This window comes from Erinaceus europaeus, chromosome 11, assembly GCF_950295315.1.
Source record: "Erinaceus europaeus chromosome 11, mEriEur2.1, whole genome shotgun sequence".
Classification (NCBI taxonomy): domain Eukaryota; kingdom Metazoa; phylum Chordata; class Mammalia; order Eulipotyphla; family Erinaceidae; genus Erinaceus; species Erinaceus europaeus.
In genome coordinates this window covers 69020900-69046587 of record NC_080172.1, presented here as the reverse complement: position 1 = coordinate 69046587, position 25688 = coordinate 69020900, and the positions used below count along the sequence as shown (strand labels likewise).

The following is a 25688-nucleotide window of genomic DNA, read 5'->3' as shown; positions in this document are numbered from 1 at the left end:
AATAGCATAAGAAATCAAATCAGTGGGCTATTTAAGTCTTCTGGTTGTTACCTTGTAAGTTCACATTTGGATTTGATAGTCCATCCTAGAAGATACCTGCCTTTTTTTCCCTTTTTCTCCCACACCCCTTATCCCTTGATGATTTTTTTTCAAATTTCATAAAAAGCTGTTTCATCTGTCCCTTCTTTTAAAAAAAAAATTTATTTATTTTCCTTTTTGTTGCCCTTGTTTTATTGTTATAGTTATTACTGTTGTTACTGATGTTGTCATTGTTGGATAGTACAGAGAGAAACGAAGAGAGGAGGGGAAGATAGAGGGGGAGAGAAAGATAAGACACCTGCAGACCTGCTTCACCTCTTGTGAACTGACTCCCCTGCAGGTGGGGAGCCAAGGGCTCCCATCCTTGCTCTGGTCCTTGCACTTTGCACCTTGTGCGCTTAACCCGCTGTGCTACTGCCTGACCGCCATCATCTGTCCCTTCTAAACAGTGGTTGCCTTTTGTCAACTTTCTCTAAACTTCACAGGCTGATTATATATAGTATCCTTATGGGGAAGATAGCATAATTATGCAGACTTTTTTTTTTTTTTTTAGTGCCTGAGAGTCTAAAAAAAACCCAGGTTCAATACCCTGCACAACCACAAACCATTGCAGAGCATAGTGTTCTGGTATGGTAAACAAAACAGAGAAAAGAAACCAAAATGAAAGCTAGGCATGTATAGTCCTGAGTTTGATCTTAGTTGTTGCAAATACCAGAGAGTTTCTCTGATTCCCTCCCCTGCCTCAATAAGTTAACCTTTGAAAGAAGCACATTTTGTGGCCTTTGTGTCTACTCGGTTATTTCTAGACTTAAAAACTAATAGAAATTCCTCCCTCTTGAACTTATACACACAGACAAGTGATGTTCCCATGGAAACTACACTAGTCATAATTTGGTAGGGTATAGAGCAAATGCAGAAATGATTGCATTTCCAGGTGCTCCCTTTTTACTTCTTTAACTTGAACCCTAAGTCCAATTTTGCTTGATGTTCCTGGAAGTAGTCAGTCCTCCTGTAGTTGGTAGTTTTACCCATGCCATGTCCTCAACATTCTATCACCTTTTTCCCTCCAGTTAGTTACCCCTTCTCTTTGTATGCAAGTTTTTTTTTCCTCCAGGGTTATTGCTGGGGTTCAGTGCCAAAACTATGAATCCACTGTTCCTGGTGGCCATTTTTTTTTTAATTTTTAATTTTTTGGATAGGACAGAGAGAAACTGAGAGAGGAGGGGGAGGTCGAGAGAGAGAGAAAAAGATGCCTGCAGACCTGCATTGCCACTCATGAAGCTTCCCCCCTGCAGATGGGAAGCAGGAGCTTGAACCCAGATCTTTGTGTGGGTCTTTGCGCTTAGCATTATGTGCACTTAAGCAGGGGTGCCACTGCCTGGCCCCCTATGTAACTTAGTCTTTGTCCCCTCTCCCTTCATGGGGATTCAAACTCTAGGTATTTTGAGCACCTGTATACCTCTAGTGTAACACGTACCAAGTTATTTGTTCATTGGTCCCAGTAGACACTCATTTTAAATTCTCTCAACCCCAACTGCGCAACATTGTCCCTAACACAAATTTGAGACTTAATGAATATTTGGGAAATGAATGTGACAGAAGAACTTCTATACTCTATAATGTTTATAATGTACTGGTTTTCTTTTAAATCTTCTCTTCTATGACTTAAAAAATCGTCATCACTGCGCCTCTCCTGCTTCAGGCCAATTTTTTTTTAAATATTTATTTATTCCCTTTTGTTGCCCTTGTTGTTTTATTGTTGTAGTTATTATTGTTGTTGTCGTTGTTGGATAGGACAGAGAGAAACGGAGAGAGGAGGGGAAGACAGAGAGGAGGAGAGAAAGATAGACACCTGCAGACCTGCTTCACCGCCTGTGAAGCGACTCCCCTGCAGGTGGGGAGCCGGGGTTCGAACCGGGATCCTTATGCCGGTCCTTGTGCTTTGCGCCACCTGCGCTTAACCCGCTGCGCTACAGCCCGACTCCCTCAGGCCAATTTTTTTAGAAATGAGGGGTAGGGGCCCAGTGAAATAGCTCAACTGAGTGTGTTGCTTTGCTGTACATGTGACTCAGCTTTGAACCAGGCCCCTACCAAAGTGGTTAGTTTGGGTGCTATGGTCTCTTTCATTCTCTCATCCTCTGTGCCTCTCTGTCTCTTATCTTAAAAACAAACAAACAACCAGAAAGAAGAAGAAGAAGAGTCAGATGAGTAGGGATGGAAGGAGAGAGGGAAAAACACTACAACACTGATTCCTGTGACTTATTTTTGAGAAAGTTAGAAGGGAAAGTGGAGCTCACTAGGTGGGTACTGAGAGAGACAGGTAAGAGCAGCCTTATATGAGTGGTGGATTGGGAAGTTACATAGACCATTCATGGGCATCAGTGAACTCACCTGGGCCATGCAGACGATGGCTAGTATATGCCAAAAAAATCAGCTGGGCAGAGGTGAGATAAGATTGCTTTTGTGTCAGGCTTTATCCCACAGGTGGGGAAAGCCTTTTAACTCTTTTTTTTTTTTGGCCTTTGTGTAGTTCCAAGTATCCCTATTTCTCTCTCTCTCTATTCTTTTTAAAAAATATTTTATTTTTTTAAATACTCCATTTATTTATTAATAAGAGGAATAGAAGGAGAGAGAGAAAACCAGATATCACTCTGGTACATATGCTTCCAGGAATTGAACTCAGGACCTCCTGCTTGAGAGGCTAATGCTTTATCCACTGCACCATCTCCCAGACCACTTTTATTTATTTTTTAAATGAGAGATACCGAGAGAAAGATACAGTAAGATACAGCTCTGGCTGCTGGGGATTGAACCTGGGACCTCTGAGCCTCAGGCATGAAAGTCTTTTTGCATAACCATTCTTCTGTCTCCCCCATATATCCCTGTTTCTTTCCTCACTCCCTTAGCCGTATGCACTAAAGATTTTTTTTTCCTGTAGGATAACAAGCCCAAAGGACTCTTTTCTGAAGCCTCATTTTGATTACTTATCAATTGCATGGCCCACAGTTTTGTAGCAGCACAGTCTTAAAATTTTCCTTCTAAGTTTAATTCCTTTCCTTTTCGCCTTTTAAGGACATGGATTAGCTTTAAACTGGAAACTCCTTTGAGTGCAGTCATGTGAGCTTCTTTGTGAATCTGTTACACCCATCCCACCCACAGGTCTGGAGTCTAGTATGTTTTCCTTTCCCTTAAAACCTTAAACTATATCTTAAACAATCAGCTCACCACTTATTTGATTGTGATTTCTATAGAATTCTTTCTGTATCAAAGAAGTTTGAAAACTAGTAGATATGATAAAAGCAAGTTTTTTGCCTGATTTAATACATATATATATATATGTGTGTGTGTGTGTGTGAGTGTGTGTGTGTGTGTGTGTGTGTGTGTGATGATTGCACTGTAACTTGTTCATGTCAGCCTTATGCCTTTCTCAACTTTGCTGAACCTCAACCCTCACTTTTGAGCAGACTATTTTTAAAAAATATTTATTCCCTTTTGTTGCCCTTTTTATTTTATTGTTGTAGTTACTGATGTCGTTGTTGCTGGATAGGACAGAGAGAAATGGAGAGAGGAAGGGAAGACAGAGAGGGGGAGAGAAAGATAAACACCTGCAGAGAGAGGAAGGGAAGACAGAGAGGGGGAGAGAAAGATAAACACCTGCAGACCTGCTTCACCGCTTGTGAAGTGACTCTCCTGCAGGTGGGGAGCCAGGGAGTCGAACCAGGATCCTTACGCTGGTCCTTGCACTTCGCACCTGTGCTTAACCCACTGCACTACCACCCGACTCCCGGGCGACTTTTTTAAAAAAAAAAAAACAAAATATGCTATTTTCAAAAAGAGTTTTGCATATCTTTTTTTTTTTTTTTTTATAAACATCAATTCTGTCTTAACTTTGGAGAACTAATTTGGCTGGAGTTTTCCCAGACATAGGAACTTTTATTGTAAGGTTGGCTTTCCGAATTATTGAATGAGGGCTCTGGGGTCCCACAGTTCACTGCTAACAAACTGGGTAGAGAGTCTAGTTCAACACTGAGACCTACCTACCTATTATCAATGTAAACTTGGGCAAGCCAGCTATGTGGACTTCAAATTCCTCAGCTGCAACATGAAAAGGTAAGTTTATGTAATCTCAAAGGGTTGCTTTGATCTCATTGATAATAAAAGCATTAACTGCTATTTTGCATCAGGCACTGTTTTAAGACTTCCTCCAATATAACAACCTTATTGATGTATGATTTGCATGGCACATATTTTTTCACTTTTAAAGCATAGAGCTGAATTTTTTTTGAATATACAGAAAGTCCTTCTTTAGTGTTATTCATCAGTTCTTGGAAACTGTTGTTCTAAGTAGAACTCTATATAACAAAACCAGTTTTACCATGGGCTAATTGATAAAATCAAAAACTAAGTTCCTGTGGCATACTACTGGTCACAGAAGCTTCTAAATAAAGATGACCCCCCTCCCCAATGCTTCTAATATTAAACAGTGATTTGCACTTATTTAGCTTCCAACCTGCTTATTTCAATTTTGGGTTGTGGTTGGCCGAACCTAGGCCAGCACCCAGGGAAAGGCAGAAAGCCCTTTCGCTGCAAGGTGTGCTCACTCAGATGAGAATAACCGAGACAGACTAAGGATAGAAAATGGCATTACCTAAGGATCTGCCATATTCCCAAGATTTGCATAACCAGCACATTTTTATCACATCAGAAGGAACCTTTTACTCACTAGTAGTCATTTTTTTAAATTTCTTTATTGGGGAATTAATGTTTTGCATTCGACAGTAAATATAATAGTTTGTACATGCATAACATTCCCCAATTTTCCATATAACAATACAACCCCCACTAGGTCCTCTGTCATCCTTCTTGGACCTGTATTCTCCCCGCCCCCCCCCCCCCCCCAGAGTCTTTTACTTTGGTGCAATACGCCAATTCCATTTCAGGCTCTACTTGTGTTTTCTCTTCTGATCTTGTTTTTCAACTTCTGCCTGAGAGTGAGGTCATCCCATATTCATCCTTCTCTTTCTGACTTATTTCACTTAACATGACTTCTTCAAGCTCCATCCAAGATCGGCTGAAAGCAGTCACCATTTTTTACAGCTGTGTAGTATTCCATTGTGTATATAGACCACAACTTGCTCAGCTACTCATCTGTTGTTGGACACCTGGGTTGCTTCCAGGTTTTGGCTATTACAAATTGTGCTGCCAAGAACATAGGTGTACACAGATCTTTTTGGATGGGTGTGTTGGGTTCCTTAGGATATTATGCCCAGGAGAGGAATTGCAGGGTCATAGGGTAGGTCCATTTCTAGCCTTCTGAGAGTTCTCCAAACTGTTCTCCACAGAGGTTGGACCAATTGACATTCCCACCAGCAGTGTAGGAGGGTTCCTTTGACCCCACCACCTCTCCAGCATTTGCTGCTGTTACATTTTCTGATGCATGACATTCTCACAGGAGTGAAGTGGTATTTCATTGTTGTCTTTATTTGCATTTCTTTGACAATCAGAGACTTGGAGCATTTTTTTCATGTGTTTCTCAGCCTTTTGGATCTCTTCTGTGGGGAATACTCTGTCCATGTCCTCCCCCCATTTTTGGATTTTTTTTTCTTGTTGTTGAGTTTGGCAAGCTTTTTATATATTCTGGTTATTAGCCTCTTGTCTGATCTATGGCATGTAAAGATCTCCCATATTGTGAGGGGTCTCTTAGTTTGGGTAGTAGTTTTTGCTGTGCAGAAGCTTTTTAATTTGATGTAGTCCCATAGGTTTATGCTTGCCTTAGTCTTCTTTGTAATTGGATTTGTTTCATTGAAGATGTCTTTAAAATTTATGTGGAAAAGAGTTCTGCCAATAGTTTCTAGTCTAACATCCAAGTCCTTGATCCACTTGGAATTTACTTTTGTATTTGGTGAGATATAGTGGTTCAGTTTCATTCTTCTGCATGTTTCTACCCATTTTTGTCAACACCATTTGTTGAAGAGACTCTGCTTTCCCCATTTAATAGTTGGGCACCTTTGTCAAAGATTAGATGTCCATAGGTGTGGGGACTTACTACTAGTAGTCATTTCTTACTCTTTCTCTGACTCCCTCCCAGCACAAGGCAGAGCTACTAATCTATTTTCTATCTCTATAGACTTGCCTATTTGGACATTTCATATGAATGGAAGCATAAAAATGTGGTCATTTGTGATTGGCTTCTCTTCCTTAGCATAACAATTTCAAAGTTCATTCATGTCATAAGAGGTAATAGCACTACTTTCCTCTTTGTGACTAAATAATACTCCATGATATATGGGCTTACTACATTCTGTATTTATCAGTGCATCCATATTTGGGCTGTGTCAACTTCTTTATCTTATGACTAAAGCTGTGAAATGTTCTTGTACAAATTTTTATGTGGACCATATACGTGGCAAGGCTGACAGCTTAACACTGGTAGTTTGGATGTATGAATTGTGCTTCAACTATGAACCAACTCTTTCATTTATCTGCCTTTTTACCTGCCTACCAATAGAAAAGAACTACCTCAAAGATAGTACAAACAATATATCTTTAAAAGTGTGCTCATCCTAAATGTTGCTTTGCTTTTGCTTTCTTAGTTCATCTGTAGTTGGTGGGTTCTGTTGGTTGTCTGTCGTATTGGCTAATATATATTCCAGGTCACAGTTCAAATTCCTTATACTTTGGCTACAAACACTATGTCACCTTCCTAGTCATAATCAACCACGTTTATTCTCAGTTGCCAGAGAAATCAACTTAGGGGGAACTACATATCACCAATTCTAGAAAACTACCAGACCACACAGTTTCTGGCAGGTAGGTAGTAGATCAGGAATCCTGTTTTGCTCACCACATTTTAAAACTGTATCATTGACTTTTCTGAGGGCCATTTCATTAAGAGCACTCGAGTAGGAATGCAGTCCTCAGTTCTTATTTTAGTACTCTTATTTGGAGCTGGAGATCTGGCTTCCTTTTATATTAATTAGAGGAATGTTTAACCAATTCAGCGTTTTATGATTCAGTCCACTCGTGGGCTTTCATGTGGAAAAACCTTATATGAGCAATATGATAAAAATTTTAAAAATCTGCATGTAAAAATTTTTCATAGTATTTCTCAAGCTTACTTACTCATTCTTCTACTTGGATGATCCTAGTACTGAAGGCCTAGAGAAATATAGTTCTCTTCACTCAAGTTTTCAATTAGCTTTATCTTCTATGATGTGATTTCCTTTGTTCTCTGGATTTTTTTTCTTTTTTATTTTTGACCATTAGGGTTTGTTCTCATTCATATGATGGCATTGTCTCTAGGGGAAAAAAAAAGTCCTCCATATTCCATTGTAGCTTCGTAGTTGTAAAATACCATGGAAGCTTCTCATGAGGAGTGAGTAAAGCAACATAGGATTGATGTCTGTCCCACTCATCAGGCTGTAAGTGCTGGGCAGACATTTTGCTAAAACCCACCACAAAAGCCAACACCTTTTCTCTTTTAGTCACCTATTCTGTCTCCAGTGCCTTGTGTAAAACCCTGTAACTGTGTTGAGTGTGAGAATGGAACCTTAGGGATGTTCTGAAGAAGCCAAATACTTGGTTTTGCTATGCTTTGAAGAGGAAAGTATTAAGTCAGTATTCTACTAAAACTGGTCATACTCTATTTTAATAGCCAAGGGATTTAGCAGTAAGGAGAGAGAAAACCAACAACCCTGTCTGAATTACAGAGGCACACTCTGTAGGGAGCAGCGCTAAAGTTTGGTGTGTTACTTTCATTTTTTCATAAAAGGGAAACATCATGAGGAAGGAAACAGGGCTCTAAATATAGAGAGGATCAGAAAGAATGTGAAAGGTTGGTAATGTAAGAGGAGTAATGTCGTCTCACTTTCAGATAGTTTTTCATTTTTGTATTGTACTTTACTCGTGGTGTTGCATTTGCAGCAACTAGACAGTCAGGTTGAGCAAGTGGATTCAGTTTCATTTTACAGATGAGGAAGCTGATTCATTTGTAATTTACTGTGTGTTAAATAGCTTGTAGGTGTTTAGGTAAAAAGGTAACCCATATCTTGGACTTGCAGTTCAATGTCTTTTTACCCCTCCTTCCATTTTTGGAGGCCTCCTTGAGCAACTTATTCCATAGAAGGGGAGGGGAGACATAAAAGGAATCTAAATTTAATTGATAATCTTTTTTCCCCCTGTCCTCCCTACTACTCTAATAGGAAACTAAAGAAAATTCTGTACCATTTAAAAATATTTCTTAAGAACCCACTGAATAGGGCTAGATGATGATACACCCAGTTCAACGTAAGGATCTGGGGTCAAGCCCCAGTCCTTACCTGTAGGAGGGAAGATTCATGAGTGGTGAAGCAGTACTGCAGGTGTCTATTTTCCCCCTCCCCTCTCAGTTTCCCTTTGCACTATCATAACTAAATAAATATCTAAAAACTAGCCAGTGAGTAGTTGCCTTGAGTAGCTATGTCTCCCCACCAGAATTTTAGTTCATGGAAATACTTTGAAATACTTATAGGTAGCTAAGAAGGAATGCCATCATCAGAAGGCCTTAATTATGCTTGAAGCAGGAGACAATATCATTTTTATGAGTCTTGGGTTAACCAGGTGTTGAATTGAGTCAATGAAAGCAGTCAGTTCTGTTGGTGAAACTCTATGGGAGAAGAGAAGACCCATCACTTCTGTCTGAGAATTCATCATTTTCCTTTTGTTCTTCTTTTGCCAGGTTTTGAAGGGAGCACCTGTGAGCGGAATATTGATGACTGCCCTAACCACAAGTGTCAGAATGGAGGAGTTTGTGTAGACGGGGTCAATACTTACAACTGCCGCTGCCCACCTCAGTGGACAGGTGAGTGCAGAGGACAAATCAGCCAGAATAGTCATGGGCTGATAACCAGAAGCAGGCTCTTATTGAAGGAAACACTTAGGTTTTTTTCAGTTCAGCCCCAAAGAACAAGTCCAGAGCCTCACACATCTGTGACGCCACCACTGGGAAGCCCTCCAGCATCAGCTTTCTTATTGCTTTATTAGAGAAATGGTAACTGCGAGGGAGGGGCAGAGAGATGGAAAGACACCATAATTGTACTCCACAATCCTGAAGCACCCTGTTCCTAGTACTTCCATGCAATGTTAAAAAGTGAACCCAGTGCCTTGTGCCTGTTAAGCTGCATACTCTGCTGGGTGGACTATTGCATGGCCCCAAATGGATACCTTTTACTAATGTTGCTAGTATAGCTTTGGTACTAGTGTTTGAACTGAGCGAGGGTCTCTACAGAATTACTGAGTGTAGTGTTACATTTATTTTCGCCTGTGTTCACTTAACGGGAAGAAATGTTTTCACAGGTAGTATTGGGCAGTTGCTCTGAACTCAGAGCCATGATTGGTGCTGGGTGGGTATATATGAAAGAACTTTACCATGAGGGTTACTATCTGAGAAAATTCAACATATTGCCTGAAACATGATCAGCAAATATTAGAGAGGAAAAGAGCATGCTTAAATGAGATACTAAAAATGTTCTCAACACAAACATACAGACACACACATAACTATGGTGAGGTAATGAATGTTATTAGAAAAAATTACAGATCCAGTGATGAATTGTGCTCAGTGAAACTGTGTTGATATTGGAGTGCTGCCATGGCTACCTGATTTTCTTTTGAGACTCAAATTGCTTTCCCTTATCTGTAGCAACTAATTATTTAGAGTACTCTCTATAGTAATAGACTATGATTAGAAGGTGATTAAAAGGATTTAGAACTTCAATAATAGGATCTCCTAGCAGGGCAAATATTTCTATTCCTAGTCCTCAAATTATCTTTTTTAAGTATTTTCCTAATGGCATTCCCTAGAATTTCTTCTTGGTGTCTTGATTTTAGACTTTTCATTTTTTTAGAATTTTGGATCTTTGTATAGTTTTATTATTCTAGGATATACTGATTTCTTTTTTTTTTCCCTTTATGAACATCTAACTGGTTATTTTGAGATTATGAATTACTTTTAAGTGAATGTTTTCTGTCAGTGCGGTGCTTCCTCCTCCCCATCTGCAAGTCTTTGTTCAGAATTCCTTTTATAATTTCCAGATGTGGACTTGAAGTATGAACTGTTTGGTCTGACTTCAAGAAAATAGAAAGGGAGGAGCCAGAGTAAACTGTTAGGAAAGGAAATGAAGTTGTCACTATTTAAAAAAAGAAAAAAAAAGAATAGGTGGGGTACCTTAGAAAACTGTGTATCAATTAAAAATAAATGAGGATTTGGGGATATGTCATGTTGTAAATGACAAGCAACTATGAGGCATTGTGTTATTTTGTAAGTACTGATACAGAGAAGACCTTGGTCTTTTGTAGTAAGTCCTAGAATTTCAGATGACCAGATATTTTTTCCAAGTCTACTCATGGTTTTCTTTGCAATAAACAAGATAACTTCCTTTTTTTTTTTGTGGGAAAGACTTATTTGCTATCTGTGGAGCTAAAATATCTGGGTGTTGGGAGATTAAATAGCACTATAAAAACTCTTTTTGTTTTTTAACAATTGCCATGTAAAATATTCTAGATCTATGCATGTTATTGGATATTGTAATTAATAGTCATCTCTTGCTTTGGAACATCTAGAAAGTTACTGGTTGACACTGAGAGGTGCCACAATATTAAAATATCTGACATTTAGTATGACGCTTAGTATGGAAAAAAAAGTCTAAAATATCTCAGTAATGTTTTTAGTATTGATTGGATGCTAAAATAACAATGTTTTAGATTTAATGAGTTAAGTCAAATATATTATAATTCATTTCACCAGTTTCTTTTTTCATGTTTTTAAATGACTGACAGAAAGTTTAAAATTACATCAATATATCTCATGATATTTCTACTGGACATTGCTTCAGATGCAGACATATTCTGTTGTGGTAAACATTGCTTTTACCCTGTAGGAGTATTTTCTCTGACCCTGGATGGTAGGAAACCTTAGTGGTTCTCTATGGTTAAAACCCTCCACAACCTTAAAAAAAAAAAACCCTCCGCAACCAGGCCTTTGTGCTTGCTTCATTAAGTGAAAGTGTGTTGACCTTGTTTTGATAGAATTTTCACATTAGATGTGAGCAGAACTCTGAAGCTTTTTCTCCCTGACATAGCAGCCTAGAATAGTGTTAGATTATACCTTCAGAGGCTACCACTCTTTTTGTTTGTTTTGTTTAGTTTTTTACTTTTGGGGGGTAATATGTTTTCTCTTCTTTCTTTTTTTTTCCTCTTCTTTTCCTTTTGTCTTCAGGATTATCTATGGACCTGGTGCCATTACTACAAATCCACTGCTCCTGGCACCCATTTTTTCCCATTTTACTGGATAGAACAGAGAAATTGAGAGAGGAGGGAGAGAAGAAGATAGACACCTGTAGACCTGCTTCACCACTTGTGAAGTGTTCCCCCTGAAAGTTGGGTGGGGGGACTTGAACCCAGATCCTTATGCTGGTCCTTGCACTTGGTATTATGTGTGCTTAACCCAGTGTACCACTGCCCAACCTCCAAAGACTACTTTTTTGACAAGTAAAAGCCTAGATATAATAAGTACAGTGATGTTAAGTGAAGATTTAATTTAATTAATTTATTTATTTGGGGGGAAGTCATCACTCTGCCATAAGTGTTGCCAGAATTGAGCCTGGAGCCTCACACATGGAAAGAATGTGCGCTGGGTTACCTTACTGATTGCTGGTTTGCTTTTTTACTTTGTAGTGATCTTATTAGAGAGAAAAATCTGAATAGTTGGATGTTTCTTTGGGAAGTGGGAGTACACCTAAGGATCTGATGAAGTTGGAGCATACTGTCTACTACCCTGTATTTGGCTGCAAGCCATCCTAGAAAAACTGTGTTCTGGAAGGTAGCCACTTAATGAAGATAAAGTAATAAAAGGCACCCACATTATTTAAAGCATTGTAGATTAATGTTTGTATACATAGATTAGCTGAATTTTCTTTTTAGAGGTTCATTTCCTTCAGAATCGTAGTTGCCTCTAACCTCAACTCAGAGATTCTTCTTTGGCAGTTTTTGGTTTTGGGTTCACTACTGGGGCAAACATGATTTATTCTGTGCTTGTTATTAACCCAGAAGTGGAATTTCAACTTGGACTTGAGCTAGTGTCTTGGGACCCTAAGCAGAAGTAAATGATGGAAGCAAGGTAGACAAGCACATCAATTAAACATGACCACATTTTCTCCCAGCTCTTCTTTAGTTTGTGATAAACCTAAAGAATTAATTGAAATTCACTTTGCTATAAATTGCTCCAATTTCACTGAAAACTTGGCAGGAATCAGGATGCTTGCTCTGCCAAGGTGTCTGAGCCCCTTGTGTCTGGAAATGGAGTCTTCATTGAGGTGTTTTGTTTTGTCTTTGATACCCCCTTTCAGTCTAGCCTCTGGTTGGTGACAAGTCATTTTCCAGGAAGAGCTTTTTCTCACAACCAGTTTTTTTTTAATACCATAGGAAGGGAGTTTTTTGGTTAAGAGTGAAAACTACATCTGGATTGCACAAGTTTTCACATTGATATGTTTCATGTGGCAATGGGAAAATGCTTCTTCCATTTTAGTTTCCCTCTTTCAATTTCTTTGCTATCAGTCTGACCCTAAGGACTTGATAATCAATCTCCCAGGTTTCTGGAATTCTGCCTTCTCAATTTCAGTTTAGTGTTGAGCAAACTGTTGGGGGCTGAGCTGAAACACTCATTTCAGAATTCCAGATCTGCTTAGTGTTCCTGTTGCTGGGAACAGGGGCAAGTATTGTGGAGCTATCACATATAGGGCCACAAAATACAGGAGGGTGAGATGAGGCATCTTTCCTCATTTGTGGTGCGTGGCTCAGTATCTGGCTTTCAGAACATTCCAAGCAAGGTCCAGCTTCACTCAATTTCTTTTCAAGCCCCCGCAAAATGATTTTTAGTAGTTCATGGCATATTTCTTTTTTTTAGACATAGAAAACTCTTAATTTTAAAAATATTTTAAAATCCTTATTTATGTGATAGAAATAGCCAGAAATTGAGAAGAAGGGGAGACAGCAAGGAGGAGACAGAGAGACACCTGCAGCACTGCTTCACTTGTAAAGCTTTCCCCCTGCGGGTGGGTACCAGGGGCTTGAACCCTGGTCCTTGCGCACTGTAACATGTGTGCTCAACCAGTGTGCCACCACCTGGCCCCCATGACATTTCTTAGGTAACTTGTTACACGTAGCATACTAGGCTAAGTATTATAAAAAGACAGGAAGAATAAAAAATTACTTCTTGGCAAGTAATTTAGGTATGGTCTTTAGGTATGGTTAAATTCATTAGGAATAAATAAGAAAGTCTCAATAACCACACTCGGAAACAAAGTGTAAATGAACACGAGTTGACAGAAGTCTGGATAGGAATTTGGGAGTTATCTAAGTACTCTGTTGTGTGAGGCGGTAACTGAGAATACCTCCTGCTTCAATTCTTAGTAACCAAGGAATGTGGAGACAGTTAACAGGGATAGAAAAATAAGTGATCAGGACAGCTTCAGGCTCACATGCGTGATCACGGTCTCACCCACAAAACATTCTAATTGAAACCTGGGGAGAAGAGCCAACAGTGATGCTAGATGCTGCTACATTGCTGAGGTAAAGAAATGCCACTGCAAAAAAGTCCACAGATGGTGGAGCAGTGATATGGCGTCTCTCCCTCTCTGTCTCTATCTGAAATAAAAATAAAGAAATTGAACTTTCCTATTCAGAAACAAAGAAAAATGGGTGATGGTGGCCATGCGGTGGCACAATCAGTTAAGGGCACATATTACCAAGCTCAAGGACTCAGGTTCGAGCCTCTGCTCCCCACCTGCAGGGGATCCGCTTCATGAGAGGTGAAGCAGGTGTCTTTCTCTCCCCTTCTACTTCCCTATCCCCTCTCAATTTTGCTTTGTTCTATCTAATTAAAAATAAAAAAAGGAAGGGAGTCGGGCAGTGTCACAAAGCGCAAGGACTGGTCTAAGGATCACAGTTCGAGCCCCCCGGCTTCCTACCCGCAGGGGAGTAGCTTCACAAGCGGTGAAGCAGGTCTGCAGGTGTCTATCTTTCTCTTCCCTTCTCTGTCTTCCCCTCCTCTCTCCATTTCTCTCTCTCCTATCGAACAACAATAACTACAACAATAAAACAACAAGGGCAACAAAAGGGAATAAATAAATAATAATAAAAATCCTTTAAAAATGGAAAAAATAGCTACCAGAAGCAGTGGATCCAAATCCCAGCAATAACCCTAGAGGCAACTTAAGGGGGGGGGGGGAAGAAAACAAAAGAAAAATAGGTGATGAATTGAAGAGGTAATGTAGCAGTTTCACATCAGCTTATGTGTCTGAGAACCCAGAAGTTCCCAGCTCTTGTGTCCTGGGACCCCACTTCCCCAGAACCCTACCCCACTAGGGAAAGCTAGAAATAGGCTGGGGGTATGAATCAACCTGTCAACATCCATGTCCAGTGGAGAAGCAATTACAGAAGCCAGACCTTCCACCTTATGCACCCCATAACGATCTTTGGCCCATACTTCCAGAGGGATAAAGAATAGGGAAGCATCCATTGGAGGGGACCAAATACGAAACTCTGGTGTGCTATCAAATCAAATTTTTCACTCATACCTGTATTCAGAAATACCTGTTTTATGTACATTTGGTCTTCATTTTTCCCCTGTAGTTAAGATCTTTTTTCAATATTTTAATATGCACATTTTATCCTTTATACCTTACGAGTTTCTTATGCCTTTTCTCTATAATACATACATATTAAGTCATATTTTAATACATAACATTCATTTTCTTCATTATCAGTTCTGTCCCTTATAGCTACCATTATTGCTTTTTATGATGTCTATGGATTTGTCATCATCAGGGCTTCACCACTTTGGGCTTTTTCATATAGAAAAACAGAGGGGGGCCTGGGCGGTAGCGCACTGGGTTAAGTGCACTGGCATAAGGATCCTGGTTCCAACCCCCATGTCCCCACCTGTGTGGGGGGCGTGTCACTTCACAAGCGGTGAAGCAGGTCTGCGGGTGTTTATCTTTCTCTCCCCTCTCTGTTTTTCTTTCCTGTCTTGATTTCTCTATGTCCTATCCAACAACAGTAGCAATCACGACAAAGCAACAATAATAACAATAGCAATAACAACAACAAAATGGAGAAAATGGCCTCCAGGAATAGGGGGTTTATAGTACAGGCACTGAGCCCCAGCAATAACCCTGGAGTTAAAACAAACAAAAAACAATGGGGGGAAGAGATAGAGATCTTATAATAACAAAACTTATTTATGTGTTGGAGGCAGATTCAAACCTTGGCTATCCAGGCATTACTATAATCTTAAAATATTTTCTCATCTCATCTAGTTCTTTTCTATTTCTTTTTTAAAAAATATTTATTCCCTTTTGTTGCCCTTGTTGTTTTATTGTAGTAGTTATTATTGTTGTTATTGATGTCCTTGTTGTTGGATAGGACAGAGAGAAATGGATGGAGGAGGAGGAAGAGAAGACAGAAAGGGGGAGAGAAAGACACCTGCAGACCTGCTTCACCACTTGTGAAGTGACTCCCCTGCAGGTGGGAAGCCGGGGGCTGGAACCAGGATCCTTACGCTGGTCCTTGCGCTTTGCGCCACCTGCACTTAACCTGCTGCACTACTGCTGGACTCCCTTTTTTTCTATTTCTGTTAGCATCCAAATCTGCCTTCATCAGTGTGATTCCCTGTATAATTTTTCATTATTTTGCCCCAGATGCTCTGCTGGCTTTCTTGTTGCTACAGTGACCACAAGAGACCTGAAGCCCCCAGTGCATTAAATTACTGCTGACTGGAGCGTGAGAGGAAGTTTAATGCATTCTCTCCACAGCAGCAGAGCAGGCTTCCAGAAACACAAATGGAATTTGTCGTTTTGTTCAAGGCTGTGCAAACAACTCCCTCTCCACTCTTACTCCCCCCAATACTGCTTTGCAATTGAGCCACACTGATTTTATTTTACTTTATTTAGTCTAATGTGACAAGTCCTTTCTTCTGTTTAATCCTATACACATTTACTTCCTCTGGTGGCATTTCAGTTGTGGACATAAGTGAGAATTTAGGAAAAGTGAGGATCAGAGTGTTCTAGGCACAGGCAGCAGGATATGCAAAGTGGGGGAAAAACTATGATCCTTTTGAGGAAGAAAAATAGACTAGTGGTGCTTCAAGAGACTAGGAAGCAAGGTGGAAAGTGTGGAGAGAAGTCAGTGTGCTTTGTGGAAGTTACCAAAGGGTTTGGAAAGGTTAATGGCACAATTCACAACTCAGTTGAGATAGTTATAGTGATTATTTAAAAAAAAAAAAAAGTATTTTGATTAGGATGCAGGGAGACCAGGCTTTTGAGGAGTCCTGAAGAAGATGGTGTGACCTATGTTTAGGGAATATTCACTGAGCTTCTTGCATTTATCTATATGTTTATCTCACATGATACTCTGAGCTGCTTCCATACTCTTAGGCCAGTGAAATTATTAGAGATAATTGATGTCCTCCCAGACTTGCCAAGCTGAGTTAGGTGCAGTATATCTAGGGAGTCACCGGCAAAGTGTGTGTGTTGACACTCGTGAGGAAGCATGCTGAGACCTGTTTGGAGCAAAGATTTAGTAGCTTGACCAGACATTCAAATAACACAGCTCTCTCTTTTCACCAAAGATTTTTATATGCTAGGTAGCTCATAACTTAGTGCTCGCTCCTCTCCCTACCAACAGAAAGTCACTAGCTTATAGTTGCTCCTCTTTTCTACTGGCTGATTCATTTTCAGAGATACCGTTGACCATTTCTGGACCCTCTCCCTCCTGGAGCCTGTAATTCCCCTTTGCTGGGTAGATCACATTCAGGATTTCATTTAGAATTCAAAGCCCTGTGACCTCCAACATTTCTCCCTTTTAAATCTGAGCCAAAGATTAAGAGCCGGAGAAATAGTTCACTTGGATAGTGTGCTGCCTTGCCATATGCATGACCCAAGTTTGAACTGGGTCACACTGCACATTGGTGCTGTGGTCTCTTTCACTCTCCCATTGCTTTTCTATCTCTTTGTCTCTATTAAAAGAAAGAAAGAAAAAAAAAATAGAGTGGTGAGGCAGTGCTGCAGATGTCTCTGTCTTTCTCCTTCTCTGTCAGCCCCACCACCACCTCCCTCCCCTCTTAATTTGTGGCTATCTCTATCCAATAAATAAATAAAATAACAAAAAAATTAATGTTTTTTTTAAAAGTCCAGGGACTAGTTGTGGTGCACTTTATTGAGCACATTCATCGCTGTGTACAAGGACCTGGGCTCAAGCCCCTGGTCCCCACTTAAAGGGGTTGTGCTTCACAAGTGGTGAAGCAGGGCTATAGGTGTCTCTCCATCTCTTCTTCTTTGTCTCCTCCTCCCCTCTCAGTTTCTCTCTGTCCTATCAAGAAAAAAGGGAATAAATAAATAAATATATATATTTGAAGTCAAGATCAGGCCTGCCGCCCTCAGAATGCCTTCGCTCTTCAGCCCAGGCTGATGCTTTCTTGCCATGGAGTAACGGTAAAAAGCCAAATGAGCTTAGACAATGTACTTCACTCCTTAAATGATCACCAAGAAATGTTCTTTCATTTCTACTAAGGGTTTTGTTTCATGCTTTCATGTCTGCCCTGTGTGTTTCACGACTTTCAGCCAGGACCCTAGTATATAGATACTGCTCATCAGATCCAAGGCAGTTTGCTTATTTATGATTTCATAAAAACAAACAGTGGTTTTAGAGCTAGCCTGATTTGGGTTTTAAATTACAGCACTCTCACTTACTTGTTCTGACCTCCTCAAAGTCACACTTCCCAGGCTTTCATTTCATTTTCATTTTATTTCTTTCTTTCTTTCCTTTTTTTTTTTTCTTTTTTGCCTCCAGGGTTATGACTGGGGCTTGGTGCCTGCACAACGTATGAATCCACTGCTCATGGAGGCCATTTTTCCCATTTTTTGCCCTTGTTGTTGTCATTATTATTATTATTGTTGTTGTCATTGCTGTTGTTATTGTTGGATAGGAAAGAGAGAAATCGAGAGAGGAGGGGAGACAGAGAAGGGGAGGGAAAGACAGACACCTGCAGACCTGCTTCATCGCTCAAGAAGCAACACCCCTGCAGGTGGGGAGCCGGGGGCTAGAACTGGGATCCTTCAGCCTGTCCTTAAGCTTTATGCCATGTGCACTTAACCCAATGCGCTACTGCCTGACCCCCTCTTTTCTTATTTCTAAGCTCTGACATTGGATTTGTCTGTGTCACTAGGGTGGTGACATGAAGAAAGTGATTATCTCAATAGATTTTCTACTGGGGATTTTGGAATAAGCAATTCTGGTATCACCCATAGCACTATTTTTTCCCTCTTTTCTTTCTCTCTTTTTTAATTACTGTTTTATACACTGTGTTTTTGTTTGTTTGTTTGTTTTAACTGGTTGATGAAATGAGAAGGGAAAAAAATTCCTGGGAAGATATGCTGTTCTGGATAAATGGGCCTGAGCCTTAGAAAGTGACCCATTTTGTAGAAAATTACAAACCAGTATGCTCCTTTCTAGAGTTGATTTCTCTAGGAAACAGTATCTGTCAGATATCCTGTCTTAAGGTGTTCAGGCAAAGTATCTAATCTTCAAAAATCAACCTCATTCCAAAAATAGTGAAATATCCCCCAAAGTACATTAGACTTTTGCATACTAATTGTGCATCATAAGTTTTTCCAGTAATCAGATAATGTGAGTCATAATTTTATCCTCACTTTCTCCACTTCCTGCCTTTGCATGCTTGGGAAACTCAGACACCCAGAAATGGTCTTGATAAGGTGAAATTCACACCCCACCTTTGTTGAGAATTTTAGACTTACGTAGCTCTATTTTAAATCCTGACTCTCCTGCACACCTAACCTTACAATAAGCAAGTTATTTTGCATCTTGGAGCTTGTTTTTTCAGTGGCCTTAATTTTTAAATTTTTATCATGATTAACGCTTGCCTCATAGTGGACTATTGGTTTTATTTCCCAGTAGTGCAAAGTTCCATCCCCAGCATTGCCTTTAAGTAGCTAGAGTGACACAATATTTAGTGTTTGTGTATTGTAGTGTGCATTACATATGATACACATATGTGTATTGTGTGTGTTTGTGTGTGTGTGTGTGTGTGTGTGTGTTTTGGAGCCAGGGCTTCACACATGTATGATTTCACCACTCTTGGGCTGGTCACTTTTTCATTCAGATAGACAGAAAAAGAGCAAGACACCATAGAACGAGCACTTTCTTCAGATGTCATAACATCTCTTATTTGGTGCTGGTGCTCAAATCTAGGCAGAGCATAAGACAAGATATGTGCTCTATCCATTGGGTTCTCTCTGGTTCTCTATATTAGATATTTTAAATACCATCAGAAAAACAGATAGTATCCAGACTGTCTACACTCATTAAATCACTAGTTTGAGGATCAAAACATAGATCTTTGAGTTATACCAAGAGACATGACTCAGTAATTTCTAGGTTACCGTAACTCTCCACCTACTTGTTGGTCATATCTTTTCTATATTGACTTATATCCCAGTAACACATCTGTCTTTACTCTGAGGTAACATTTTTGCCAGTACAGCAAGGTAGTAAAATAGTCTATAATAAATCATCTACCCCAGCAGAAATTATTTAAAAATATTATTAGGGATTTAATAATGATTAACAAGATTGTAAGATTGTAACATTCCATACAATTCCTACCACCAGAGTTCTTTGTCCCATCCCCTCTATTGGAAGCTTCCTTATTCTTTATCCCTCCAGGAATGAACCAAAATCCTTTATGGGGTGCAGAAGGTGGAAGGTCTGGCAGCAGAAATTATTTTCCATGCACTTACTAATTCATTCTGCATAGTTAATGCTATGGGTTGTAATTGAGAGATCCCTGTCCAAAATCAGGACAGCTATACGAGAACACATCTCTCAAAATCACTGAAACCATGAATGGACTTAGGAGCATTTGAGCTTCAGGAATAGTTGGCATCATAACTTGAATGCCACTTAGATTCTATTTTTCTCTACTATGCACTTCTGACCCACTGTCTCGCTTTATCTGTAGACTAGTCATTTCATCCTTATGGTCTATGTAGTAAAGGGTCTCAAGTTTAAAAGAAATACAATGACATAGTTTGGATTAGATGCCTGTCTTGCATCAGTCTGTTAGCTATGGCTGGACAACGTGATGATATGGTATCTCCTTTAAGAATGATATGAATGAACTGAGTAAGGAGAGGACAGAGAAGAGTGCTGAGTACAGTGTTCCAGAGATGCATCCATATCTACACTGCCATTCTGGGCAGTGGGATCAGCTAGGCAGAAAAAGAAGTATTTCTGAATTGAGGTTGCTTGTAGCTAAGTTACCGGACGTATGCATGTAAGTACAACTGAGTACTGAAAGATCTTTAGTAGTAGATATGCAAGTTAGATAGGAATAAAAAATGCATGGTCAGTTAGATTACACCAAATGGAGCTAAGTTTTGTTAGCAGCGATGACTACACATAGTAGGCTTTCTGCAAATGCTTGAACCCATTTAATTACTAACTATTCCAGAATTAGGGAGAGCCTTGGTATTTTCTGGGCATTAACATTATGTAGTTTTTTTTTTTTTTTTAATCAGAACGCCTTTTTTAGTTACTTATTTAGTTGTCTTTGCGAAGGAAGAATTTTTGAATTTCAGTGAGCTGTTATGCTATGCTATAGATAATTAAAGTGATATGGATATGCTGTCCCCTTGCTTTTGAACATTAAATGTTTAAAAATCAAATAAATCACATTGTTGTTTTAAAACATAAGTGTCCTGGCACTAACCTGCTTATTAATCATAAATTCTTTGCTTGTAAGTTGAAATATTCTTGTCTTGGGATCTGAGAGTTCTTACAAGAGTTCCCTGTGCTTTGCCACCATAGTGATCCGCTGTACGAGTGCTTTCATATTTAGTCATTGTCCCCAGAATCTGAGTAAAGGGACCTACTAGTCTTGTCACCTTTTTTTTTTCTTTGATAAATTAGTTAAATCTTCTCATGTTAGGGTTTCAGGTCCAACAACCTCCATTCTTTTCTACAGTCTTTGTCTGGACTAAAAGTGATCTGAATGTTTCATGTGGCTTTGCCTTTCACACAGGGCCCTGCTGTGCTGTGAGTTCTACTTACAGGGGACATGAGGGTGGAGAAGGTGCGGGTGTTGGCACAGCCATAACCTTTTGAGATTTAAGAATCCTAATCAAAGGCCTCTTCCCCCACAAAGGTCAGTTTTGCACTGAGGACGTGGATGAATGCCTGCTGCAACCTAACGCCTGCCAGAATGGGGGCACTTGTACCAACCGCAATGGGGACTATGGCTGTGTGTGTGTTAACGGCTGGAGTGGAGCCGACTGCAGTGAGAACATTGATGACTGTGCCTTTGCCTCTTGCACTCCGGGCTCCACCTGCATTGACCGAGTGGCTTCCTTCTCTTGCCTATGTCCAGAAGGAAAGGCAGGTAAGGCCAGAAGAAGAGCAGAACCTGAAAACCAAGGAATGGGCTGGTGGGCATTTAGGGTTTCTATCTTATTCTTTTTTACCCTGTAGGTGTTTCCATTGATGTTCATTTGCAGGGACATGGCATTGACAGCTGCTTTGGAATGGAAGTTAGTCTTCCACCTTTAAACTTTGGGGTCCCATCTCGGTTCAGTTCTCCTGAACTTCTTACCCCACTCAACCCAAATGTGTTTACTGTCTTGAGAGCATCTTGACTGTATCATCTTTTTTTAAAAAAAAGAAAACGTTTTTTAAAATTTTCTTTCTTTATTTTTTTGGATAGAGATAGACAGAAATCAAGAGGGAGTGAGAAAGGAGAGAGAGAGACCTGCAACACTGTTTCACCACTCACAAAGCTTTCCCCTACAGGTGGGGACCAGGGGCTCGAACTGGAGCCCTTGTGCACTATAATGTGTGCACTCAATCAGATGCACCACCACTGCCCCCCCCACCAACATCTTAAGTGGAAAAGCATCTCAGAAATAAGACATCATTAGTTTCTGGATTTTAGGATTTCATTTTAAGAAGAAAGAATCCATTTACTCAGGAAAATATTGTCGGGAGAGAAGTGTTTAAGTAATTCCTGTTCTCAGTGTCTATGGAAATATTCCTTTAAATTTTGTAAAGTTTATTTATTTTATTGTTATTTTTAAAAGATTATTATTTTTTATTGACTAGAGACAGAGAAAAATTAAGAGGGTGGAGGAAGATAGGGAGGGTGGGAGAGAGAGAGAGAGAGAGAATAAGAGAAAGAGAGACCTACATCACTATGTCACAGCTTGTGAAGCTTTTCCCTTCTAGCTGGGGACCAAGGGCTTGAACCTGGGTCCTTGTGTACAGTAATATGTGTGCTTACTCAGGTGTACCAGCACTCGGCCCCTTCTATGGAAATATTATTTTAAGGGGGAATTTTTTATATATTTATTTTATTTATTCCCTTTTGTTGCCCTTGTTGTTTTATTGTTGTAGTTATTATTGTTGTTGTCGTTGTTGGATAGGACAGAGAGAAATGGAGGGGAAGACAGAGAGGAGGAGAGAAAGATAGACACCTGCAGACCTGCTTCACCACCTGTGAAGCGACTCCCCTGCAGGTGGGGAGCCGGGGTTCGAACCAGTATCCTTATGCCGGTCCTTGTGCTTTGCGCCACCTGCGCTTAGCCCGCTGCACTACAGCCCGACTCCCAAGGGGGAATTTTTATAGGCTGCACAGTTCACATTGCATTGGCCTCTCAGGTCAACAATTTCTAGTTCTAGGAGTCAAAGTAATGAAGGAAAGAATGTGATAGAAAAACAAAGCTTAGCCAAGAGAATTTGTGCTAGCAGTCTAGAAGTGTTCTTGTATCTATGCCTTTTTGTAAACCTTGTCGCTGGCTTTATAGGTAGAGGCCTTAGTTGCCAGTCTTGAAGCTAATTGTAGACTGGAATATCCAGTTCCTGTATGAACTACACAGAACGTGGGGCCTGGTAATGTCTTCAGAATTCTAGGAACATCTGAGCCACGTGTTTAACATGATTAAAAGACTTTCCTAGTATAAAGTGATGTTGTTCAATTGTTTTTCTCTGCTATGTCAAGTGAAACACTAGTGGGGTTCATGGTTTGGGGGAAACATGCTATCAGATAGAAATACAAGATACATGTATTATTTGAGACATAGTTTTTAAAAAGTGTTGCTTATCTGAAATTCAAATAATTTAAATTGAACTTGACATCCCCTCTTTTTTTCATAATTTGATAAATCTGGGGCAGCTGTTGAAAGGACATCTTCATTTTTTTGTCTCCACCATCCTTCTAACCACTTTACATCAGTGGCTGTGCCTTGAGGAGAGAGAGACCTAGATGAAGGCTCAGGGTAGAACCCAAAGTTTATGTGCAGAAGCTTTGCAGCAACCTGCATGTCCCTAAAGTAGGGTCAGGGGAAGGGAAAAAGCTGACTCTACATTTCTATACTGAGTTTTGATAAGCTAGTTCTAAAGCATTTCCCCCAAGAGAAGACTCTTCCCTGTCGGCATCATTTTCTTGCTTCTCCTTGGACAGGTCTTTTGTGTCACCTGGATGATGCATGCATCAGCAATCCTTGCCACAAGGGGGCACTGTGTGATACCAACCCACTGAATGGGCAGTATATTTGCACCTGCCCCCAAGGCTACAAAGGGGCTGACTGTACAGAAGATGTAGATGAGTGTGCCATGGGTGAGTATTCAGATCCTTTTTTACTCTTTGTGATGTCAGTTGACCTCAACAAGCTAATGGAAGCTTTCTTCCAGGAACATATTTCTCCCAAACCCCAGCTCTCCCCTGTTTACTGTTACAGCTGACTTGTCAGTATAACCATATATTCTTTTGTGGGATTACAATATATAGAGGGGACTAGGTGGTAGCGCAGCAGGTTAAGTGCACATGGTGCAAAGCACAAGGGCCAGTGTAAGGATCCCAGTTCGAGCCCCCAGCAGGGTACCCTCCAAGCAGGGAAGTCGCTTCACACATGTTGAAACAGATATTCAAGTTTCTCTCCTTCTCTCTGTCTTCGCCTCTTCTCTCAATTTCTCTCTGTCCTATCTAACAATAACAACTGCAACAAGGGCAACAAAATGGGAAAAATGGCCTCCAGGAGCAGTGTTTTCATAGTGCAGGCTCCAAGCCCCAGCGATAATCCTAGAGGCAAAAAAACCAAAAAAACAAAAACTGAATATATAGAAGATCTGTACTTGACTTCCAGTATGAAGCCCCATTGTTATGACATTATAGGCAACAGAACAGCAGAGATGCACAGGAGTTAAGATTGGTTTTGGTCTTTGTTTTTATTGATATGACAGAGAGACATTGAGAGAGGAAGAGAGAGACATCTGCAGCACTACTTCATCATTCAAGAAACTTCCCCACTGCCGGTGGGAACCAGGGGGTTTGAACCTGGGTCCTTGCACATATGTGCACTCTACTAGGTCCACCACCTCCTGGTACCCTTTCTTGGCATATATATATTATCTATCTACTTATTTGTCTAGTATTGAATAGAGACAGAGAGAACTTAGGAGGGGAAAGGGTGATAGATAGGGAGAGACAGAAACACCTGCAGCCCTGCTTCACCACTCATGAAGCTTCCCCCCTGCAGCTGGGGCCTGGGGGCTTGAACCCAGGTCCTTATGCATTGTAACATGTGCACTCAGCCATATGTGCCACCACCCAGCCCTAGGTTTTCTTAATATAAGGGGAAAATCAAGAAATGAAAATCCAGGTTTTGAAAGACTTGGTCCTGGGGCCAGGTGGTGGCACACCTGGCTAAGCACACACATTACAGTGCACAAGGACCTAGGTTCAAGTCCCTGGTCCCCACCTGCAGGGGGAATGCTTCACAAGTGGTGAAAACAGTGGCACAGGAGACAATGGCTCTATCTCTCTCCCTCTCTTATCTCCTCCTCTCCTCTCAATTTCTGTCTCTATCCAATAATAAATAAATAAATAGAAAGGTGGTGGAAAACTGAGAAATGTTACTACACATGTACAAACTATTGTATTAAAAATGAAAGAAAGAAAGAAAGAAAGAAAGAAAGAAAGAAAGAAAGGAAGGAAGGAAGGAAGGTAGGTTTGGTCCTAACATTGTACCACTCAGACCTGCTTCTATATTCCGTATTTGGGAAAACTTGAGCAAGTATTCACTGATCATTGGTACTTCTGCCTTCCAGCCAATAGCAATCCTTGTGAGCATGCAGGGAAATGCGTGAACACAGATGGTGCCTTCCACTGTGAGTGTCTGAAGGGCTATGCAGGGCCGCGGTGTGAGATGGACATCAATGAGTGCCATTCAGACCCCTGCCAGAATGATGCCACCTGCCTGGATAAGATTGGAGGCTTCACATGTCTGTGCATGCCAGGTAGGTGTGTGTGTGTGTGTGTGTGTGTGTGTGTGTGTGTGTGTGTGTGTGTGTGTGTGTGTGTGTGTAAGAAGAAGCACTGCACTGTATTTCTCTTTGCTGAGGCTCTCAAGGAATTATGGCAATTCATCAGCAATGTGAGCTGCCCAATGACAGGATCCCTAGCCATGAGGATGTCTCAAGTAAGGCAGGATGGGAATTCTTAGAGCTGCAGAGACCAAGATAAACAGGTCTATTTGTCAAGATTCAGA

At 40.4% G+C, this 25688-nt stretch overlaps 1 protein-coding gene across 2 annotated transcripts in view; it reads left to right on the top strand.

Moving 5' to 3' along the window:
• The window catches only part of LOC103118464 (neurogenic locus notch homolog protein 2), a 167520-nt gene that overhangs the window by 93198 nt on the left and 48634 nt on the right, over nt 1-25688 (top strand). For both annotated transcript variants that reach the window (XM_007528683.3, XM_060201975.1), the window contains exons 5-8: nt 8756-8878; nt 21296-21529; nt 23603-23758; nt 25249-25437. In XM_007528683.3, the coding sequence (XP_007528745.2) occupies nt 8756-8878; nt 21296-21529; nt 23603-23758; nt 25249-25437 (702 nt within the window). The remainder of the gene's footprint in view (nt 1-8755; nt 8879-21295; nt 21530-23602; nt 23759-25248; nt 25438-25688) is intronic.